The sequence below is a fragment of the Zeugodacus cucurbitae genome, chromosome 5, assembly GCF_028554725.1.
Source record: "Zeugodacus cucurbitae isolate PBARC_wt_2022May chromosome 5, idZeuCucr1.2, whole genome shotgun sequence".
NCBI lineage: Eukaryota > Metazoa > Arthropoda > Insecta > Diptera > Tephritidae > Zeugodacus > Zeugodacus cucurbitae.
Window position 1 is genome coordinate 43573251 of NC_071670.1, and position 24802 is coordinate 43598052.

Sequence of the window (24802 nt, forward strand, 5' to 3'; positions counted from 1 at the left end):
CAGTAATCCACACCTACTCGCATGAGTCACCATTGCATTCTGAAAAAATTACGGTTTGGTGCGGTTTATGAGCCGGTGAAGGCATTGTGCCGTACTTCTTCTGTGATGATCAAGTCCAGAACGTTAATGTGAATGGGATTCGCTAGCGCTCAATCATAACCGAATATTTTTGGTTCTAATTGGATGATATGGACTTGGAAAATATGTGATTCCATATCAACGTCTGGACATCTGCAAGAGTGCCCCTGGTGACCATGCAAAAGAAAACACTTAAAATTTTAGCCTAGAACACTACATTTTAAGTTTAGTATTTTTTCCTATATGTTGGAAGTTGATTCGAAATAACCAAGATCAAAAGCAATGTCCAAAATTCAGAAACTATTATTAGAACTTCAAGTTCCAATATGTTTAAACTTAACCTTTATATACACTTCCAGATATTTAGAGGATTTGACGCAGTTATATCCTCATTCACTTCCTCCGTACTTAACTACCCAATTAATTGGTAGATATGCTTTGGATTTGATAGTCTTGTACCGGAAAAAATTTAGTCTCGTTCCAATTGCTTGGAATCATAAATGATGTTAATTTCTAACTCCCGAATCGCGATTGCCAAACCTTAACTTCTTAACCTTGGAACCTCTGTTGTTCATTTGAACTTCTTCTAATCTCAGTCCCCTGAATATTACTTAATTTAGTAAATCGCTACACACCGCTAAGCAACACTGGAAAATGGAAAGACTTCTGGTTGTCATATAATCTTCTTTAGTGAAAAATAACGTTATTTTCGGGACAAGGCTTTTATCATTACTTAGTGTTGTGAAAACTGAAAATATAAATGGAACTAGAATAATTTATAATCCAATTATATTTCAATATCCTATGTTGATCCTTTGATCCAAAACCAAAAACCATCTCACTGTGACCACGCGAATAAACACTGTTAATGACAGCTGAACTGATTTACAGTAATTAAACTACTGATATCTTTATGAATATACATACATATATACAACTATTTAGTGGTGTCACAATATGGGTATACACTAGGGCAATACGACATACATGAAACACAAAATACTACGCATTCACTGAGACATACCTTCTGCGACGGGGATTCGAAGCCTGTCCGGGCAAATTGAAGCAACCACGTGGTATTACCATGCGCGCATTACCTTTGGCGGGACGCGAGCCACCCACCACTTGCAGACCGGCCAAATGAGCGGCATAACCATCGCTCAGTACTGTGGCGTTCGATTGTAATTTTTTGCTCACCTGCAAGTAGCAGAAAAATAATGAACTTCTGAATACAATACTCTCAATTTCAACTTACTTTGCCCACAATAAATATCTGTTCGGCTCGCAAGCCCACATTCGCATACACCGTTATGTCTTTGCTGCTACCGTAAGCAGCCACAATTGAGATTCCATGATTTTGCACTAAATTATTCAAATAAGCTGTCTTGTGACCCAGCGGATCGGTGAGTAAACCGTCGGCGAAAGAGATCAGACCATGTGGGAAATTGTGCTGGCTCAACCAGGATACCACACGTTGTTGTTGCATATCTGGACGTCCCGTAATGTAGATCAACAGATAGCCCAACTCTTGCCAATGGCGACAAACATCAACCGCGCCAGCGCGTACCTTTGGATCACGTCCCGTCACCGACATGGACGCCGTAAAGGAACCATCAATACTAAAGACCACACATTCGGTCAACGGCGGCACTATGGCGACATAACAGTCAACCGATGTATGATCGCCACGTACAATCATTTTCACCGGATAGATGCCATAGCCTAGCGATACTTGTTCGGGTATGGTATATGCGATGCGACCGTTCTTATCGGTCAACTCGGTGGCTAGGAATGTCCATTCGCCGGCCGGTGGATCCTTCATCAGATGTATATCGACTTTTTCGCCATGCAACGTGATCATATCCAACGGTCCATACATGAAACGTGCATTAAGACGCTGTTCGCGTCCCTCCAATACAATTACATCGTTGGCTCGATGATTGGCGGCGACATTTTTCAGTTTCACCGAAGTGCGTTTCTTCATCCATTTCTCACGTGGCTGACTTGGATGGAAGGTGACCGTTTCTTTGTCGTCTGCTGAGCCGACAAATGGAATGCCATCAAATTTGCCAATCTGAAAGGGAAAGGAATGGATTAACATGGTTGTCGTCAAAAGCTGCAGTTCCACGCTTTCTTCTATAAGGATTTAAACCTATTAGATATCGAAACATGGTTTTTCAGCGAATTTTTTTTTAGAATTTCTTGTAAATTTGTCAACAAAAAATATCTAAACTCACCTGACGTAAAACGAACGCTATGACATCGGCGCTCTCCCAATAACTGGCGTGGAATAGATGTGGCAAGGCATGAGCGGGGAAATTACTCAAACCTTCCGGGCAATACAAGGCGTAGTCTAAACGTTTTGTGCCCCACCATTTCATTTGAACTGGAAATAAATTGAATGATTATAGTTAAAAGTGAAATAAATATGAAGAAATGTGAGCCACAGATACCAAACAAGCCTTTGAGTAGAGCTAAAAATAGGGAACCCTACTTCTACTGGTAAAAATACAGTTTCAAAGTATTGTTTTCTAGGTTCTACGGGTTTGAACTAGCAACTTACGTGAGTGGATTGTACTTAGCGATACATTTTCAATGAGACCAGAAATAGTACTTTGCATTGAGGCATCCGAAAGACGTCTGTTGCTCAAAATATTGTTGGCTTCACTGAAATGTTGTGGATGTGATTGTATGACCTCCACTGAGAGAAGAAAAATAGGATAGGTTAATGTCGAAGTGCAAAACAAAATTCTTCAAACTCACGTAAATGATACGGCTGTCCATTGCCCAACGGATACTTGGCATAACGCGGTACATTCACTGGCGCCAACATGGAAAATCTAGCGCTGAGCAATGGCTCTAAGCGGGAAGCAATCGGATCGGTAGGATGGAATAGATTGTACACTTGATTACAGTTCGGACGTGCCAGCGCTGTGGAGACACAATTATAAATAAAAACTTTCAATTACGTCTGATTTGAGCGGCACTTACCCGCCTTGGCATCATGCAGTTTACGCGATGCCAACACAATGGACAGCGGTGAACCGAACATAAAGAAATCACCAACTTCAAAATCCAATTTGTTGCCACGCGAATCACTCGACGAGGAGCGTCGCCGACGCGGTGAAGGTGCTACCAGCAGACGCTTAGCATCCAAATCGGAATCGTTGAAACGTTCATCGTCATCGGTACGCGATGAACGGCTACCACCACCATCAGAACCATTGCTGCGGCAGAGCGCCTCATAGGCCAACAGCGAACCCATCGAATCACCCAGCATTACCACTTGACCGGCGAAACCGTGACCCTCTTCGGATTTGACAAATTCATGATAGACTATATTGGCTGCAGTCACTGTCTTATTAACGGTATCTTGAAATTCTGGTGATGCCACCGATAGCAATGGTATGGCGCCAATTGGTACATCAGCTATATTCGGTATATCGATCGCCGACGGTGAGGCGTCGAACGAGTATGGACTAAGACTAGAGAGTATGCCTAGAGCATCGGTGCAAATGGAAGGGCATGGTACCATTTTGATGGTAACATGACTCAGTAGACTAGGATAGTGTTGACGCATGACACCCTCGAAGGCGCCACGAAATGTGGTAATGTCTGACTTCTTGGCGGTCAGCTCGCTGGTGGCGTCTAAAAACATTTAAGATTTCAACTTAATATGCAAGCCTTTTCTTTTATATGAAAAGCTCTTACCCAAAACGCTGCCCGCATGCACCACAAGTATTAGTATGGTGGTGGAACAAGATGGCGTGCCTGGCGAACCCGGCGGCGATGCGTCATGACTGCGATCTACACTAGCCGAGGAACGCAACTGTCGCTTATTGCCACGCTCTGAGGCGACGCGCATTAGGAAGTCTTGATTGAAAATACTGTCTTCTTGACTGTCTTTATATGCAATGCCACTGCTCGGTGGCGGACTATCGTCACCCTCCCCAAGCAGCTCAAGTGAACTCCATTTGGCGAGCGAGTTGGTCTCATTGGTATCTGCAAGACACAAAGAAAATAGCAATAAGATTGGAACTGAGAGTATAGAGCCGATAGTAACACATACCAACGCAATCGAAGAACTCTTCGTCAGAGTTGGACTTGGTGTCCACTTCCAGCCGCTCCATACGCCAATTTGCAACCTGTAAGTGGAGTTTATTAGTGAGTGGAGGTGAATTTGATGAAGGGTCTTACAATATTTTGTACAAGAACTAGGGAACAAACTAATCAAATAAATTCTCATACGATACTTATTTGAAACTTACGTTTTTATGTAGAACATTCTTAGCATGCGGCTTTAAGTAGATTTGGTTTTTGTAAAATATTAAATAAAATAATTAAAGTAAATAACAGTAAAGTAAATTAAATAGTAAGAAAAAAACGCAATAGCGTTATGGTCTTTGAGATCTTGAAGCTTGCTTAGTCAGAGCTTCTATGCTTCTATATTGGCGAAAACAAGTTATATCCAATGTTATAAAGCTGGCACGAGCGGAGACTTTCTCGGAACTAATTCTCCAATCTGAAAACTAGAGGGTCCGAGCTAAGACCTTCTTGGAACTAAGCCGCCGATATGAAAATGAGTAGGTCAGCGCGAAAATCTTCTTGGAACTAAAAACGGGAAGGTCAGAGCTACGACTAATTCGGAACTAAGTCAACGACATGAAAACGAAAGGGTCAGACCTAAAACCTTCTCGTAACTGAGTCTCTAAGCAGAAAACGAGAGGATTAAAGCTAAGACCTTCTCGGCACTGATTCTACGACATGAAAAAGAGAGGGTCAGACCTATGATCTTCTCGGAAATGAGTCTCTAAGCTGAAAACGGGATACTCAGAGCTAAGACCTTCTCGGAACTGAGACCCCGACAAGAAAATGAGAAGGTCAAAGCTAAGAACTGCTCGTCTTTGATATTAAAATGAGAAACTTGTGTGTAACGATGAGCACTCTTGTTAATTATAAAGAACCTTAAGTTCTCCCCACTTTGTTAGTCTTAACTAAGCTCCAAGATACTCAAATTACCATAAGCACAGTATAAAGCACGCAAAGAGAACTGGGCCACATAAAGCACATATAGACATAAACATTGCAGAGCACAGAGAAACACAGAAAAAATGTAATCTTTCCCGAAAAATGTTCAACACACCTGCAAATCAAAGCTATGCGCCGAACCAACCGGTGAGTGCAGCGCACCCTTCGAACCGAATTTCGATTTTGTCAATTGTATGCTCTGCGAGCGTGAACGTGCGCTCACCTCCTGCGCGGCCTCCTCCTCATCCTCATCCGAGGTACCTTCAGCGCTTGGCGGCTCTTGGGTAACAATCGGTGGTGGCGCGCCACTTGACTTTCGACGCTCACTGCCCGTGCTGCCAGTTATTGGTCGACCATGCAGATCCGCCACGCTGTCAGCTGAAAGTAAATGACAAAGTTTGCCAGACAAAATTATATTAAAAACTTATTTAACTTATTCATGCGCATACCATCTTCCACATCACTTTCACTCTCTTCACCGCCACCCATTTTCTTTGCCAACGCCAGCTGAGTTTGTCGCTCAATCTCACGTATATCTTCAATAGTCAGCCCGTACCACTCGTCTTGCCAGGCCCACGCCTGTCGATGTGCGCGCAACATTGTTTTCCGTAATGCCACATCGTGTATGAACTTCTCCAACTTGGTTTGCATACCCCAATAACGAAATTCGACGCGGCAAATCTTATAGGCGCACATCAGCGACATATTGCGTACGGTGGGTTGCTTCTTGCCCTTTACCTCGCGCCAATACTCCTCCAGCCATTCTTCGCCCAACGGACCACGTCCGGTTTTATCAGATACAAAGAGTTTGGGATCCTCCTCCTTAACATAATCACCACCATATAGTTGATCCTTCACTATATCGATGACATCTGCAATGGTTGGGGGAAAAAATGGGAAATATAAGTAAGAAGAGAGGAAGGATGTGACATTTTATACTCTCGGAATTTATTTATGTAATTTTATTCAGATAAGACACCTTTCGTCCCGTATATTCGGCGTAAAGTCCAATAGAATAACGAAAATCATCATATACATTATAGTATATGGGGGCTGAGGTAATTTCTGAACCGATTTCACTCATTTTTACCGGAGGAATGATTTCGACGATTTAGAGCGGGTGAAAACGGCACCATGGCTAAGGACGACGCCGGCGAAAGAGACCTGTGACGTCGACTACCGATCAAATCATGGAAAACATCAAGTTAGACCGGCATGTGGCATCTCATGACATCGCCCAGGAGATGGGACTGGCGACGAAAAATGGATCACATACGACAATATCAAGCGAAAACGGTCTTGGTCGAAGTCCGGTGAATTGTTCCAAATAGGTGCCAAGCCGGGATTGACGGCCAGGAAGGTTTTGCTGTGTATTTGGTAGGATTGGAATGTAATCATCCACTATGAGCTGCCCATATGGCCAGACGCTTAATTTTACCATCCACTGCGTAGAACTGGATCGCTTGAAGTAGGCGATCGACCAGAAGCGTCCAGAATTGGCCAACAGGAAGGGTGTACCAGACCACACACTTCGTTGATGATTCGTTTTATCGCATCTACCATATAGCCCGGACATAGCGCCATGTGATAACAATCTGTTCCTGTCTATGGCAAACTTGGTGGTATAAAGTTGAACTCAAAAAAGGCTTGTGAAAAGTTGCAGTCCGAGTTCTTCGCAAATAAGAAGATGGGCCTCTACGAGGGGCCCCCTGAATTATAATGGGAACGAGTCAGTTGGAATTCAAATTTTAATTATATGGAAAGTAGGCGTGGTTATTAATCGATTTCGTCCATTTTTCATCGGAAACATCAGGATTTCGAAAAAATATCATGTACCATTCAGTCATTGAAATCGATCGAGTAGTTCCGGAGATTTCCGGAGGTATGGTTTTTGACCCAAAAGTGGTCGACGCCATTCCCTAGTATTTTTATTATAACTAATTACCTTCTTTTCAACAACTAATAAGGAAGTTGTTACTTTTGCTACAAATTGGTTATTAACTATAGTTAGTGGTCTCTACCAACCCTTCCCTATCACTTAACGCCACAACCTGTTGAACCTACATTCATTATGAGGTGCAGTTTAATATATACTAATATTCTATATTTAACTCCCTTATCACTTACCCACAATACGATTACGCAAATCGCTGCCGCTCAATTTGAACACATTATCCTGATAACCGTTATCCGGAAAATAATAAGTTTCAATATCGAGCGAGAATTTCTCCACAAATGGACAGGTGTAGCGCGTGCGTGTGTATGGATAAGCGTTCCACGCCTCTTCCTCCACCGTCAAAGCGCTCTTCGGCAACAAACCTGTGCGACGACGAAAAGAAAAAAATTCAATAATTCAGCATAAATACAACAAAAACACACCCATACACGCTTATAAAATAAGCGCAAAACGCGCCACAGTAAGCGCGTAATTAGTGGCGGGCACTCATTTCATTTAATTGAGTAGTTCACTTAATTGGATTTAACTCACTTTTTATCCAACCGGGTAAATGGCTGCCAACATGATAGATTTTCTTCGTATACTGTCCATTGCCGCCGGGACCGTCTTTGTAGGGTTCATTAATGATAATTTCAACACCGCTGCCCTCGCCATGACTCTCCTCGCGACTTTTTTTCTACAGAACGGAAGTGAAAGCAATAAAGTACGAGTATATGGAAGGCAGTGGGGAATGGCATGAATGTATAATTGAATGAAATAAAATGATTTATAATCGCTATTTGAGTGTTTTGATTGGCCGCAACGCTGTTGGCGGTCATTAGTGGCGCGCAACAACAACACGCGCCCCCTTACTTACCGCTATCATATACAGCTGTGCGATGCGGTACTCCTCCACCGTTAACGGCAAGGGTATACGGTACTCCTTGATTAACATTTTGCTTTGCTGCTCGCCTCTCAAAGGGTGCACTCATATAACAGGCAATACTTGAAGACCGTCCTGTGGGCTGTTGTTCCAAATATAACTTTTAATTGCTTTGGTTGGGTTTTATTGCCAACGCAGTGTGTCTGTAGGCATTATTATTATTTTGCATGCTGTTGCGCCTAAAAGTAGATGCATGCCTTTTAATTTGGTTATTGTTGCTGCTTAAAAGGGTTGTTGGCGTAGAACTCTGTGAATAGAGGGAATGTATTTTGATTGGCAATTAGCGCTTTTATGTGTGTAATAATTGCTGGAAGATATATATAGATAAGTCCATAGTTTTATTTTGCTTATCAGACACAAATATTGTTAAATAGTTAGAGTATATGCAGATTTATCTTTATTATTTCCCGTTGCGATAATAGCGATAACTGCTTCTTTTAGATGGATTTCTGATTTTATAGAGTGTCTAGATTATTTTATCTAATTTACTAAAGTAAGAGATTGCCTTAATGGCTGGCACCATTGTTACCGAAGATTATCGCCATTCGATTCAATACTACTTTACTCGCTCTGACTTCTTGTCAATATTTTTTATTCGTGAAAGCAACAGCAAAGCTATTTATCAAGTAGAATTCAAATTTACAAGTAAAGGGTTTTTCAATAGGGACGCTACAAAAGTAGACCGATAGGGTCAGTAAACGACGACATATTTTCGTCTTCTTTCTCTTTTGACATTTATCTTCAGTATGGTTTGACATTTGATCATGGAAAGATATACGATCCAACAACGAGTCGAAATTATTAAAATTTACAAACGAAATTCGGAATCAACTCAACCTCAACTTAAAGAGTGCTACGTCCAATTTATGGTCGTCATAATCGTCCTATGAGATCAACAAATGAGCATCTAGTGGAAAAATTTTAATCCACAAGCACAGTACAAATTGTTTCTGTGCCAGTGAGACAAGGGAGTGCTCGTAGTGTTGAGAACGTTGCTGCCGCTAGCTCATCAATTCAGGAAGATTCAAATCAGTCTCTCACAGTCTCTCAAGCGTTGGGTATCTCTGTGACGTCGTTGTGGCGAATTTTGCGAAAAGATCTTGGCCTACATCCTTACAAGATAAAATTAATGCAGACTCTGAACCCTCCTGAATTGGGACGGAGCAACAACTTGAAAATAATCCAGATTTTCATCGAAAAATCATCTTCAGCGATGAGACCCATTTCTGGCTGAATATCTTCGTCAATGAGTCAATATGCGTTATTGGCCCGGCAGCAATCCACATGTACTCCATGAGTCACCATTGCATCCCGAAAAAATTACGGTGTGGTGCGGTTTATCGGCCGGCGTAGTCATGGGGCCGTTCTTCTTTCTTGATGATCAAAACCTACACGTTACTGTGAATGGGAATCGCTACCGCTCAATGATAACCTAATATTTTTGGCCCGAATTGGAGGATATGAACTTTGACAATATGTGGCTGCAACAGAACGGGTCCACAAGCCACACAGCGAATGTCACAATCGATTTATTGAAAACCAAGCTTTGCGAACGTTTTATCTCACGAAATGGCCCAGTCAATTGGCCGCCGCGGTCTTGCGATTTGACCCGTTGGACCCTTTTCTGTGTCCTGTGGTCTATTCCAACAAGACAGCAACGATTGATGAACTTCGTACGAATATCGAACGTGAAATTGCAGCAGTATCGGCCAATTTATGCTTAAAACCCGTCAAAATTGGTATAAATACATAATGTCATCGAATGTACTTTTAAAGAATTTCATTGATATCCTAAACCATTTTTGTTTTATTTACTTTTGTACCGCTCTTATTTAAAACCCCTTTATCATTGCTTGATATGCCAGTCTATATTATTTATACCAGTTGTTTGTTCGATACTTTACTCTCAAGATTTCACGAATCGTTCTCCCTTATCATGTTATACCATATACAAAAAAATAGATTTTTTAATAATATATTTGATACCTAATGCTCCATATATTTATTAATTCTGTATTTTCCTATTCGATTTTTGAATTTTAAATTCAAATTTTATTATATGTATGTAAGCTATATAGTAAAGAGAAAAATAATATGATTGGCGTTATTATACTTGTTCCATAGTAAATAAACATCCAATGTTATTGATTTCGAGAAAAATATTTACATATGTCTGCCTTTTCCTAAGAATTCACTGCATGCACAAATATTGCAAATTAACACCCAGAAATATAAACAAATCCAAAATGTGTAAAGCAAAAAAATTCCCCGAAAAATAATGTGAAATCTACTTTATGACTGGCGCCAATGCAAGTGTTCCCCAAAAAGTTGACTTATTTTGGAAACATTCACCCAGTCTGATCTACGTAACTGCTGTTACAGCAATAATCCATGCTTTTGGAAGTCTTTATCATTAGAAAACCCTATGAAATAGAAATTATTGAACGGACTACAAAAGTACTTGAGAGACAGGTTCCATAAAGGTTATAGTCCTCAAAGATTTAGAACTACGTCCATGTAATTGTGCTAAGATTATTTGTTGAGAATAAATGTTAGATTTTTTTAGATAGAATGTCGATTATCGAGTGAGAATAAGGGTGGAAAGAAAATATTACTTTGGCAAGTCCAAGGGCTATTGAAATTATTTATTTCTTCGACATCAATTTTGACTCATTCCCGTTTTCATAACGAAAGATGTGACGTCGCTCTGAAGCAATGGATCTTTGGATCCTCATCCACCTGGAGGTAGATTACACCTCACATCCCAAGTCTCCCTATCTGAAAACTAATTTAATCAACAAGCCAATGACTCATCCAGTCCACTTCATCAAACTATTACAAATCCACCAAAATATCTAATATCATAAAACCGTTTACGCATCAAAGGCCAAAATGAAGGCCAACACGGTACATTTTCCGCGAGCCATGTGAGAAAACAAAACCAATCATATTGACGAGCATTTACGAGCACATTTTCAGTTTGTCTATAAATTTGCATTATTTGCTGCAATGGTGTGAAGTAAATATTCGATGAATGAAAACAGAAATGTTTCTGAGTAATTACCATTTTGTATTTTGTGTGTATGTTTGTGTGAGTGTTTGTGTGTTTGTGTGTGTAACTCAAAGTGAAATATTTGTTTGGTTTCACATCACTTTTATTTGCGGAAGTACATATGTACATACATATCTGGATAGGTGTGTATGTTTTACTTTTATGACAGCGTACAAATTTAAAAGCGATTTATGGCAAATGTATACAAATTTAAGAATCCACAACAACAACAAGAATAAATAAATTTATTGATCGACTAAAAATAAAAAAAAAAATAAAAAATTTGTGGAATATTTATTTGTGTTTGTGACGCAGAGTATTTTTTGGCGCCTGGGAAGATTTACGTTTTGTGCTTTACGGAAATCTCCAAATATTCTAAAGATGGTCTTTTTAATTTAGGAGATCCCACTCTCAAGTTTGGTATATACATTTTTTCGTGTCAAATATTATATAACAATCTATTTATCACTTTTATCAGTAACAATGGTATGGCTTCATAGATTCTAAGGGATGCATGATGAAAACGGTATCGTACTTTAATTTTTAAGAACGTTCCATGGTCGAGTAACAATTCGGGTCTATTCTAGTTATCAAATCGCGACGGTCATGGTAACGATGGAACCGTTTATTAATGTCATCTTTTGATTTGAAGGTATATGTAATTTTTCTTAAACAAAATGGCGAATGCAGATTTTTCATACCGACTAATTCATAGAAAAATCCTGGGTAGTAAAAATTTTTGTATTTAGAACTTTGTATATTCTACACCCTATAACCTACACCCTTTAATCTGATGCTGGAGAAAATAATACGAGCTGCAGAGCTAAACAGAGAAGGTACAATCTTCTATAAGAGTGTACAGCTACTGGCGTACGCCGATGATATCGATATCATTGGAAACAACACCCGCGCCGTTAGTTCTGCTTTCTCCAGACTGGATAAGGAAGCGAAGCGTATGGGTCTGGTGTCAAACAAACAGTCAGCGCATTCGCGTCTTGGCTCCCACGTCACTGTTGACAGTCATAACTTTGAAGTTGTAGATAATTTCGTCTACCTGGGTACCAGCATTAACAGCAATAACAATGTCAGCCTGGAAATCCAACGCAGAATCACTCTTGCCAACAGGTGCTACTATGGACTAAGTAGGCAATTGAAAAGTAAAGTCCTCTCTCGACGAACAAAAACCAAACTCTACAAGTCTCTCATCATTCCCGTCCTACTTTACGGTGCAGAAGCGTGGACGATGTCAACATCCGATGAGACGGCACTAGGAGTTTTCGAGAGAAAGGTTTTGCGGAAGATTTATGGTCCCTTAAGAATTGGCAACGGCGAATACCGCAGACGATGGAACGATGAGCTGTATGTGTTATTCGACGACATAGACATAGTCCAGCGAATAAAAAAACAGCGGCTACGCTGGCTAGGACATGTTGTTCGAATGGATGAAGGTGCTCCAGCTCTGAAAGTATTCGATGCAGTACCCGCTGGTGGAAGCAGAGGAAGAGGGAGACCTCCACTCCGATGGAAGGACCAGGTGGAGAGGGACCTGGCTTCGCTTGGAATAACCAATTGGCGCCAAACTGCCAGAAGGAGAGATGCGTGGCGCGCTGTTTTGGACTCGGATATAACCGCGTAAGCGGTGGCTACGCCAGTCAAGAAGAAGAAGAAGATAAAGACATTAAAACCATTATATCAACAATATCAGATGTTTGTCATAAACTAGGAACTTGATTATTCAGATTTAGTTCCCTTTCTAACTACATATATGTCTCCAATACATATCGCCTAAACCCCACCATAAAGAGGATAGTTCGACTATAGTGCCACCTATCGGGTTTATATTATGCTTGTTCAAATTCTATCGAAGTAATATGAACTATGTAGCGATATGGTAGGAAGGATCGTGGGAGAAGGTCGATATGGAACAACATTTCACTCGGCGATGAATTGGAGATTATTATAGAATTTTTTGAAAGATACTATATAATAAATTAAGAATATTTATATATGAAAATGTTAGATTGTTTTTGTTTTTTCAAAAAAAAGTTACGCGAACAAATTTCGAGAGCGTATTGGGAGTTTAACAGTTTTTAAAAAAAATTCAGTGGAACTTCTATAACTCGAAGATCTCCAAATTCCATAAAAATTTTCTTCCATAAATCGAACTTTTCGCCCAGGGCATAATACAAAATTAAAAATTTTACTATCGAGGCAGAATTTTAAAAGAGTCTCTCTATATTATATGAAGGCGAACAAAAAATATGATATTACATTTACGGATTGCCTAAATCAAGAGCCAAACAATAGCAAAGTGCAACAAACAAAATTGCCAAATACATGTTTAAACGTATTTAAATAAAACTTTATGTGAATAAAATAATTAAAACTGTTTATAAATCTATATTTCACAGATTTTTGAAAAATTATATGCTTTATTGAAAATTTCTATAACTCGAAGTCTCTCTTATCTCGAAGTTTTTTTGTGGATTATGGTGATTCGAAGTTCCACTGTATATATAAAAAACTGTACTATATTAGAAATATTATTTGAGGTTTGACAATATATAATTTGATTATCATTCACATGCAGTCATCGCAGTGATTTTATTTCAGTTGTCCATACATGATAATATTCATTTAAAATTACTCAATGCGTGTTATTATTTTTAAGGTTTCCTTTTGCAAATCTCAAATGAATTATATCTTATACATTCACAAAACCAAAAAAAAAAAACACCAATAACAATAAACAAATAATTAAGTAGTAGTAATAATGGACAGCAAACAGCAAGCAAGCGAAAAGTGATTTCTTCTATGAAATATTACACTCGCTTAAAAGCAGTATTGTGTTGCCAAAATTTGTTGGCAAAACTGTCAATTAATCACAAGCGGACACAGAAGAAAGGAAAACGAGAAATAATAACAGTTTTTATTATTTCTCACTCAATGGAGCGAATAATTCATAAAAAATACGTGCGTACATATGTACTTATATCTACATATAAATATATTATTGTTTTCGTATCTGAAACATGTGTAATCGATGAAAGTATTGAAAGCACGCCATTTTTGCATTAAAATAATTTTTATAGCAAAAACAAAAAACAACAACGATCATTAAAATCTCAGATGTGTGGAATTGTTTAATTTTTTTACTTTCTTTTTTTTTAATTTTTATTTTTAACAAATTTGTATTGCTTCGATTGCTTTCTGCTTGACTGCTTCTGTTTTTCACTGAAGAAGAATCCATTAAATTAGCTAAATCAAAGAAAAAAATTGTTTATCCATTTAAAATTATTTTTATCACCCCGTATTGCTGGTATTTACTAGGGTCCCATTGGAAAATTATCATATTAAAAGCTGCAGCTGCCAATTCGAACTGGCTTTTATTTAAATTTTTATACTCTCGCAACCTGTTGCACAGAGTATAATAGTTTTGTTCACCTAACGGTTGTTTGAGTCGCCAAGAAATATAAGAGTTAGATATGGGGTCATATATACATAAATGATCAGGATGGCGAGTGAATTTGAAGTCCGGATGTTTGACCGTGCAAGCGATAACTTGATTAAAAATTAAGATATGTTAATGAAACTTGGAACATATGTTCCTTGGCACCCTGCTTTCGAAAATGGGCAAAATCGGTCCACTGCCACGCCCACAAAATGGCGGAAACTGAAAACCTATACAATGTAATAACTAAGCCATAAATAAAGTTATTAAAATAAAATTTGGAACACAGGTTCGCATTAGGAAGGGGCACATTTGGATGTAATTTTTTTGAAGAAGTGGGCGTGACTCCGCCCTCAAATAGGTTGTTTGTATTTATCTCGCAAATCAATAAATCTATATAAACCAAACTTTCTGCAGTCGTTTCTTTTAGCCACTTCTTAATGCAGTTCAAAAACGAAAGAAATCGGATAATAACCACGCCCACCTCCCATACAAAGGTTAGGTTGAAAATTACTAAAAGTGGGTTAACTCACTAAGGAAAAACGTCAGAAACACTAAATTTCACATAAGCAATGGCAGATAGAAACTGCACTCAGATTTTTTTACAAAATGGAAAATGGGCGTGGCATCGCCCACTTATGGGTCAAAAACCATATCTCGGGAACTAGTCGATCGATTTCAATGAAACTTGGTTTGTAATAGTTTCCTTACATCCCAATGATATATTGTGAAAATAGGATAAATCGCTTCACAACCACGCCTACTTCCTATATACCAGAACTTTGAAGACAATCTGAATCGTTTACTTTCCAATAGTGAAGATATCGGTGCAGAACCTTGCACAAATTCTACGTTTATAGTGTGGCAGCCCCATTCTAAAAATCGCCGAAATCGGACCATAGGTTTTCAAGGCCCCATATATCGAACACGAGGACCTCGGTGCTTCTAACCTAATATTATGGTTTCCAACTTTCAATGGACTTTATACAATATATATGACGAGTATGTGGGTCAAATTGTGTATTATATAATATTAATAAAGTTAAATAAATAAGTTGCGAGAGTATAGAATGTTCGGTTACACCCGAACTTAGCCCTTCCTTACTTGTTTTTACATATATATATGTAGTATATATGTATCATACATATATGCGCCCATAAAAATTCTCTGCAATGCAATTCACAGCAAAACACTTGCGGTTAACATTTGAATAATTAATTAATTAGATTAGTGTGTGAAGAGAATACCTTTACGATATTATAAAATCACACGCCACCAACCATAGAGGCCACAAATTGCACTAGCAATGACAAAAGTGATGTAATAGCTACATAGCTACGCACTTTTAAGACATACCTAACTAGGAAGTAGTGTAATGATGAAGACTAGTATGACTTTCTTCGAAACTGACACCAAAATGTATAAAAAATCACACAAATTTGCGATCTGAGGTATACTCTGTGGACAAGTGCTCAAAAATACAGACTTCTTTTTTTATCAAAAAGCATAAATTCGTAAATTTATTGCTATTTTGAGCAAATTTTCATATTTCACATGACTGCTAACTAGTACTGTACCTAATCGAACTAGTTCCGCACTAGTTTCCAACCACATAATTTTCTCTAAAATTCTCTACAGTGTTTATTGCAGCAAATCAGAAAGAAAATAGAAATTCCTCAAAGACGGAAGCATATGAGGAGCATATGAGTGGGTGTCGACACGACAAGACATTTATTGGCACATGAAAACATACAAACAACAACAAATAACATATAACATGTATAGGCATACCGCTATTGACTATTGCCTATTATTAAGACATTGCCACTTGGCATTTCTTCCTACACTCATGTCGCTCATTTAATATTAATATGTACCCACATACCCGTATTTACATAGGCAGACCCAGTACACACACGTGCCTCTACATACGTATGTGGACCTATCTTCTGCTTGTACATTTTTTTTGTTTTAAACTCAATATCACATTTCAGTGGGGCGCCCACTCGGCAGCGAGCTTATCCACTTTAGCACATGCTTTGACCATCAAGCGCATTATAGGATAATTGCTCGGCCTAGGCGTTGCATTAATATATGTATTAGGCATATTATGCCACACTTAGTTAAGGTAATACGGCCGAGATGAAGTCTACTTAAGTTTAATACATTGTGTGGGTATAAATATTTATTTTTGTGTCATGGCAAATCGTAACGATATACATACATATGTGTAAGATGTAAGTGAAAATGCCACTGATAATCTCGGTTAATCATTTCTTCTGGCTTTAAGCAGCAAATATTAATACTCTCAGGTCATTTGAACGCTGTAGTTGTACTGGAAGTGAAACTGCGGTAGCGAGATACTTTATTATTTTATAAAGATCATGCAGTAGACTGTTCCTCTGATGTTTAAATCGATTCTATAAGTTCTCTTAGTTCATATAATCATTGAAAAATTGTTTATTTAAACTCAAGCAATATGCATTTACATTAAAAAATCTGTTCTTTAATCCAATAATAAATTTATATATGCTAATCATTCGCTCAACCCACTTTGCTAAGGCTAGATATATGAAAACTGAATATAAAATTAATTTTTATTCTCTTAGCTGCTATTAAATCATTTACAACTTAATAGAGTAGAATAGAGTAATATAAATTCAACTTCACCTCTCATAAAATCTAAATACTAAACTATTTAAGTGGTCGTATATCGCTAGACATAACTTCACAGTGCAGTGTGCGACGCGGCGTATGAGTAATTTCCACGACTCATTTACGATTGCTAATAGCTAAAGCACCACTAATAAATGATACATGAACATTTTCATATATATAAATATGTATTTATACAACTAAAGGTAATAATATTTGCTTTGAATATGATTTTATAACATAAAGCAGGAAAAAAGTAATTAATACCGGATATTAAATAGTTAAATGCTTAGTGCTTAATTGTTTTTTATTCATTATTTTTTCAATATTTTTTTTAATGTTATTCGCCGTTCAATTACAGCTGGGTTTCTCACTATTAAAGTTTGTTGTGCCTTTATGAGCAAAATTAAATACCTTTTTAATTATATACGAGTGAGCATATTTAATATTAAAGTCATATAAGACTTCTGACCTAAAGTTGTCTTTCCTAAAATTATTAAAATAGTGAATAACCCAGTATGTTATATTATTTAAATACATTATTTTTGCCAATTGTTTTTTAACACATTTCTCAATTTTATTTCTTTAAATAATTTTTTACAATTGTTTTTTTTTTGAAATTTCAAAAATTATACGTGGTCTATTCAAAAAATGAAGAGAACTGGAAAATTAAAATATCAAGGGTTTGAAGATGCATGCATCTGAAGTAGGATAAAATTTTCATTTTTGTATTCATAGGTTACTTTGTCTGAAGCAACCGCTAAGGTTAAACGATTTAAAGAGCTTGGCGATTTTCGTTTGTTAAAAGTACACATTTCGTTGTTTTTGGTGAATTCTTGGCCTTAAATGACTCTGTGTGATTTTTTCATATTTGCAAAAATAAGGAGAATCTTAAAAGGTCATCATTTTACAAGCATAGATGAAATAGCTGAAAGAGCTAAAGACTATGCTAAAAAAGGAGTTTGGGAAGTGTTTCGAAGACAACTTAAATAGTCACAGAATATTAGAACAAAAGGAACGAGATTACAGAAATCGTTTCAAAGAGCCCTAAAATCTATTTTTCAATTCCAAAATTTATAAAATACTATGAAGCGGAGTATTATATATGTATGTGTGTTTGGTGTCCCCAAACGTTTAAATCCTTGAAAATTCAACTGCAAACAGCCACTTGGTATTCATTAGATTATTAGCCTTGAAAATCACTCATGATTTAGTCATATTACTATAATTAATTAGTACATGGGATCTATCAAATTACTAGTAATATATGTTCCCTTTTGAGGCCGCGAAACGCTTTTGTCTAATGAATTCACGAGTGAAATTCAACAAATATTTTTGTAATTAGCAACAGTTTGCTTGACTTTTCTTTCGATAACCGAATTTAATATAGTTGTTCCCTATTTTTAATATCATATAGTATAAATTAAATAACATTTTCTAAAGCAAGCAATAATAAAATTAAATTTCGCGTATAAGAGCAGTTAAGTGTTGGAGTAGTAAGCCTGAAGCCGCGAGAGACCAAAAATGAGGGTATTTTTACAATGTTTTTTTTTTAATATATACAAAAATATATTTCATTTAAACGATTCAACATATCAAATATGCACTTTCAAACAGAATTTTGTGAAATTTTCAATTAAAAATACCGAAAACTCTGCCGTTTGCATCTCATCTCCCATGACGTGTCCAAAAAAAAAATAGTCTTGCGGTGGACATCGTAACTCATGATTGGTTCATCTAAAATCAATAAACTAAAAATTTTACGATAGTATATGGATCCATCTAGGTAATGACCGAAAGAAAAAATCAAATATTGAAATTTGAATTTTTGACGGAATTTTAACAAAAAACTTATTATTTTGGTCAAATTGGCTCGAAAAAAATAGTTAGAATAAAAATATAAAAAAATCCTTCGTTCATTAACTAGATAATGTTATTTCCAACGTGTGTGCAAAATTTGAAAAAAAAAAAAAATCGCTTCATAACTTTTCGAGAAATCGTGTCCACCGACTTGAAAAATTGAATTTTGAGAGAACGCCTTTAAAGTTTTAAAAAGATGGAATTCAAAATATTCTATATATGAGTTAGCAAAAACAAGGGTCTCACTTGACATTACATCATTCATTTAAGCTATGAAAAAAAAATTTATTTGAAATTAACCTTTATCATTCCAAATTAATTGCTAAAAATGAGAGCATACCAGAATATTAACCAGTTTTAGTAATTTAAATTCTAGGCTCTGGATTCTAAAATCCCGATTTCTAAAATATGCACAATGACAGCACATCATCACACTGTCTTTATTGTGCCTTAGAAAACACATTTCATCGCTGACCTTTGATATTAAATTCCTCTCTGGGCTATACTAAATGAAATAGCTAAAAATGTGCCATAAAAATAAGTCCACTTAAATCGTGAATGCTGTGCCAAAAATTTATATGAGATTTATCCCACACACACATACAATGGGAAGCGGGCTAAGCCCAAAGTACACACGTATATTTTAATGCCACTACACACAAAATAAGTATAAAACTGGAAGCTTGAGTGCGCCTGCAGATATTAGTCACACATCACGTCAGGATCATCAGTAGAACTAGACTGCTTGTTTGAGGCATACACTCAGCAATACATCTACACTCTCAAATATGTGTGTGTCTGTGTGTTAGATTTTCAAATAGGCAAATTGGCATATGCCCTGCTATTGGCTAAGAGTATGTCAGAAACTTTTGAGGCATTGTTTTAATCCACTTATAAAGGCACTCACTAGCTGCAGACAGACATACTTACATGGAAAATAGTAGAGATACGCATATAAATGTTTGTCTGTCTGTGTTACTTCCATGACACTAACCATTTTGGTCGACTTGCGAGTGCACAATTACATAACTATGGCAAGAGATGTACATACATATATTCAAATCTATGACAGTGGCAAGTAGGTAGTTAGTGGCGTGAGCTTACTTGCTTGTGGCAAGTTGTTGTTATTGTTGTTAGTTATAATGCACAAGTGTGTCAAATATGCTTCAAAATGTCAACCACAAAAACCGCACGAGTATGTTTCTCTTATTGTTGTTATTTTTGTTTTGCATTTCCACCGCAAGAGATGAGGCGCCAGCAAAGGTTGTGTGTTGCAAGTTGATACTGTTTTTCTCTGAGTTTTTCGGAAGTTCATGCATTTCTGCTTTGCATATATGAAAGTTACAATGCTTCATAGCTGCCTTTGTGTGTCAGCCATTGTAAGCTACATATCTGTGTATATAATATATATATGTACATATGTATGTATATGTGTGCATGTCTCTTGTGGGAAATCAATATTTAATGAGGTCGCAAGACCATAAACAAATTAAATGCAATAAGTGCTTAACAGGCTGTTGCCTGACTGACTTGACTGCCAGAAAAAGGTGTGAGCTGCTTGCTACACACACTCTCATACTCACTCACACATACTCGTTCTGCCACTGTATGAGTGTGTTGTTATGCCTTCAGTGTTTATTTTCCTATGCACGCTAGTGAGGCGCCAAACACATACAAAGCCTAGCATTAAATGAACGCCTGCAGACAATTGCTCACTTTTGCAGAATGAACTTACACGGTGGAGAGGAGCGTGTCCATGCGGTGCTGTGGTGTGATGCACTGTTCGAGCGTCGCTTTTTGTCTTAGCACAATAAGCGCAAGTAGGCGTGGACGTGAGATGATGGCTCATTGTTTCGTATTTAGTCACATCCCTTCATTAATACGCGCTCCTAAGTGCACATTGTCTATGTTTCTGTGTTTCTTTCCACATGTATGTATACGTATGTGTGTGTGGCACTTGGGTTCATGAACATCTAAGCACACTCGTCAGTTAGAATTTGTAACAATGTGGCTGCCACCTGCTGCCACCTGCTGCCACCAACTTGCCAACTTACCATATTGTATATTATTGTGTTTATAAGCATGTGTGAACGTAAAACTTAATGAGTATTGTTATGAAATGTAAGTGCATTAGGGTGGCACTCACACTATTAAACGTTAATGACAGTATATTATGAGCAATTTTGTAGTAAAATTGTTCATGGCGTGCTTTTATATTATTAGTTTGTATATGAATACTTTTAGGCACATTCATAATAAAATAAATGCATAAATGCTTCGAGAAAATGTTATTCTAGTCTTTAGTTTTCAGATAAAGAAAATCAAATATTTAAAATTTGTAGAAATTATGCATCGCTTCTGAATTTTTCATTAAATCTACTTGAGAAAACGATTTTTTTAAATTTCCTTTAAAAATATTCACTTAGATTTTGTGAATATCTTCAATACCGACTCAAAAATTTACTAAACAAAAAAATTTACAAAAAATGTTGCCTACATATTGGCGCGTTATAAAGTATATGAGCCCATTTTTCAATACTGTGGCCTACATTTTGGCGTATTGACCAAAAATATAAAAGTATTGATCAACATAGAGGACAAAGTCAATTTCAACAATAAAAAAACGAATCTTATGTTGCTCAGAACGGTGTGCTTTATTCAACTGTGGATATATAAGTAATTTTAATGAACTCGTCTGATGAAATCATAAGAAATTAGTCAAAGTCCATTAATAAAGGTATAAGCACGTTTTATTAAATGATAGTAGAAGTGCAATTTTTACCCTCTCAATAATATGGATGTGACAAGGGAACAGATTAATGTCTCTGATCCTAAAAACTGTTAACTAAACTTAGACATTATGTGGGGGAAAAAAATTCAATACTATTTTCATACACACTTTTACTTTCTGGATTTTAACGGCTAATTGCTTTCCATGTCCCATATAATAGAACTATCTACTAAATGTCTAATTGACATTTGATCCACAATATATGATATGATGCAGAAAATTTTGATAATTGTGATGCAAAATAAATAAAACTTTCCTGATTATATTATGCGCTCTATGCTTATCCGACAAATAAAGTGTTCTAGAAGTATGGGTTGCTTTGGAACTATTTTTTCGGAAAAGCCTTACGAGTTTTTTAGGCTATAAATACACTTGCAGGTTTAACATTGCCTATCGAAATGCTAGTTATTCAGTAAGACCGAGTTCTTTTATTTACAGAGGTTCTACGAATATTTACAATTAGATTTCAGTAACTATGGATAATTTTCTCAAGATCTACTAGCGATGTTGAAAAACGCAAAAAATATAAAAAAGTGTTGGTAACGAAGCAGCAACTGATTAGAGAGCACTGTTACTGAGTTTGAGTATACATTAATCTTTGGTTGAGGTTAGATTTTTTGGCGGATTTCGATGATGGGGTTTCGACAAAACGTTGATGATATCAGATAGTTTCCTACAGCGAAATATACTACTTTAATCTTCCAAAAACCAGACATTAGAAAGAGAATTGCTGAGCTGGGCCCATCTTTACGTCTCCGGAACAAACTCGGTAATAGGTATCACACAAACGTTTACCCTTCTTGGTGCCTATTGATCATTGCCCAATCGGAAGATTTTCAAATTGTAATCTAGTCTGTCAGATTACAAATTTTACATACTAATTTTGTCAGATCTCTAGAGTTAGCATTTTTTGAACATATATGATCCTCTAAGCGTTTTTGTAAATTGGAGCTCGAATTACTGGCGTTAGACCCCTAATTATGCTCTCGCAAAAAGTTGCTAAAGAGAATATTACAGTTTTGTTCACATAACCGTTGTTTGTAACACCCAAAACTAAACGAGTTAGATATAGGGTTATATATATATATATCAAAGTGATCAGGGTGAAGAGTGGAGTTCAAAGTTTGGAACTTTTGCATTTTTACTCGACCGATTTCAATGAAACTTGGTTTGAAAATAGGCCAAATCGCTTCACAACCACGCCTACTTCCTATATACCAGAACTTTGAAGACGATCTGAATCGTTTACTTTACAATATATAAAGTAAGCACTAGTGAAGATATCGGTGCAGAACTTTGCACAAATACTATGTTAATAGTGTGGCAGCCCCATTCTAAAAATCGCCGAAATCCTTACTTGTTTTTGAAATCGCTTCGATGGAAATCTCTTTGACTATTTATGAACACCCCTAATGATCAAGCACATTTTGTTGGCTTTTGTGTTAATAGTCGTTTATGAGCTTCTTCATTTATATTTTTTATGGCAGAAATTGTATTTTTCTTTTTTTCTACTTTTACATTATTTACATTTAAGTTCTCACATGCATATTATTAGCATATACTTTAAACATAACTAACTATTTTAATGCCGCAACACTTTTCATGAAATATAAAATTAAATTCTTGCTTCCCCAAATTCCACATAGTAAAACATTGAAAACATACATATGTCGACATATTAATAGAAGCACCAAAAATAACCGTAAGCGCGTATATCTGTAAGCACATTATGTGTACTTATTGGATACACCTTCATTATTTACAGGATATACGCCTACAAAAGTGCTCTCCTGCACACACACCAACGAAATGTCACCGCAAATATTTGGCTTATTGTTGTTGTTGTTGTTGTGCTTGTTGTGTTGCCTATTTTTGTTTGTTTTATAAATTTATTTTCATATTACACAGCGCTGCAGGGTATTTCTACACACGCAACAACTAAAAATAAAAATTGTGAATTGTCACAACACAATCGCTTACGGGACTTAAGGGAATTTAACGGGCTGTGTCTGTAGGTGTGTGGGTATGCGAATAAGAGTGTTTATGTGTATGACAGGTATGAATTGCTGCTCAGCATAACTCTGTTTATGTCTATTCCCCTATGTGCGCGTAGTAAATCAGAAAAAAATTTTTGGGTGTTAAGAGCTTATATATGTATGTATTATATTGTTGTATATGTGTAGGTGCATATGTACCAATGTTTCACTCATTTTCTCATTTTGCAAACATATGTCAACACTCTATTTTGTTGTTGTTTTTATGCGTTTTAAGTGAAAATTGAATTGATCAGGCATTTTTTCTACTTTTTTGCAGATGAAAATCATTTTATTGCTTTTAATTAAGAAAAAAATACAAATTTTTGTCGTTCACTTGCTGCTGGCAATAAAATAATATCTGCAAATTACAACAAAAAAAATTCTGAAATTGCTCAAATTGCAATCTGCAAACATGCTTTAATAGTAAAATTGCTCTCGAATTACGTCTTTGAATTCCTTGACTTCCCCCGACAGCTTCTATTAGTAGTAGTTGCTGTTGCTTTGGTTGTGCTTTTTTGCTATGTTGCGTGGGCGCTGGCAACACTCTTCAACTACGCTTTGGCTGCAGAAATCTGAAGGACATTTTGCGTATACACTTTGAGTTTGTTTATTGACAATTTGTACGCATTACGCTAGACACTTTAATAAATTTTGCACAATTCACTGCATATTTTCATTAAAATTTGTATAATTTTTTGTTAATAATTTTTTTTTATAATTTTATTTAAATTAATTTTTATTAATATTTTTATTATTTTTAATCATTTTTTTAAATACATTTTTATAACTTTTTTTTTTAATAAATTTTGATAATTTTTTTTATATTTTTATATTTTGTAAAATATTTTTTTTGCACACTTTTACTGAAAATACCAACAATTTTCCACCAACATCACTTGTGTGCAATTTCAAATGCGTACATTTGTATTTTTACTATCTTCTTGTATACTATATCGATTCTGTATAGCCAC

At 36.6% G+C, this 24802-nt stretch overlaps 1 protein-coding gene across 6 annotated transcripts in view; it reads right to left on the reverse strand.

The window, feature by feature from the left end:
- Positions 1 to 24802, reverse strand: part of LOC105218153 (protein retinal degeneration B) — a 49009-nt gene that overhangs the window by 10295 nt on the left and 13912 nt on the right. For 3 of the 6 annotated variants that reach the window (XM_054230891.1, XM_011193563.3, XM_054230893.1), the window contains exons 2-14: positions 7920 to 8232; positions 7595 to 7739; positions 7234 to 7425; positions 5556 to 5978; positions 5222 to 5484; positions 4148 to 4223; positions 3790 to 4080; positions 3070 to 3726; positions 2842 to 3009; positions 2642 to 2779; positions 2316 to 2464; positions 1334 to 2152; positions 1103 to 1275 (exon numbers count right to left, since the gene is read on the reverse strand). In XM_054230891.1, the coding sequence (XP_054086866.1) occupies positions 1103 to 1275; positions 1334 to 2152; positions 2316 to 2464; positions 2642 to 2779; positions 2842 to 3009; positions 3070 to 3726; positions 3790 to 4080; positions 4148 to 4223; positions 5222 to 5484; positions 5556 to 5978; positions 7234 to 7425; positions 7595 to 7739; positions 7920 to 7997 (3572 nt within the window). In that variant the 5' untranslated portion in view covers positions 7998 to 8232. Of the gene's footprint in view, positions 1 to 1102; positions 1276 to 1333; positions 2153 to 2315; positions 2465 to 2641; positions 2780 to 2841; positions 3010 to 3069; positions 3727 to 3789; positions 4081 to 4147; positions 4224 to 4346; positions 4377 to 5221; positions 5485 to 5555; positions 5979 to 7233; positions 7426 to 7594; positions 7740 to 7919; positions 8233 to 24802 lie in introns of all 6 variants that reach the window. The other 3 variants (XM_029044014.2, XM_054230890.1, XM_011193567.3) reach the window with 2 other exon arrangements.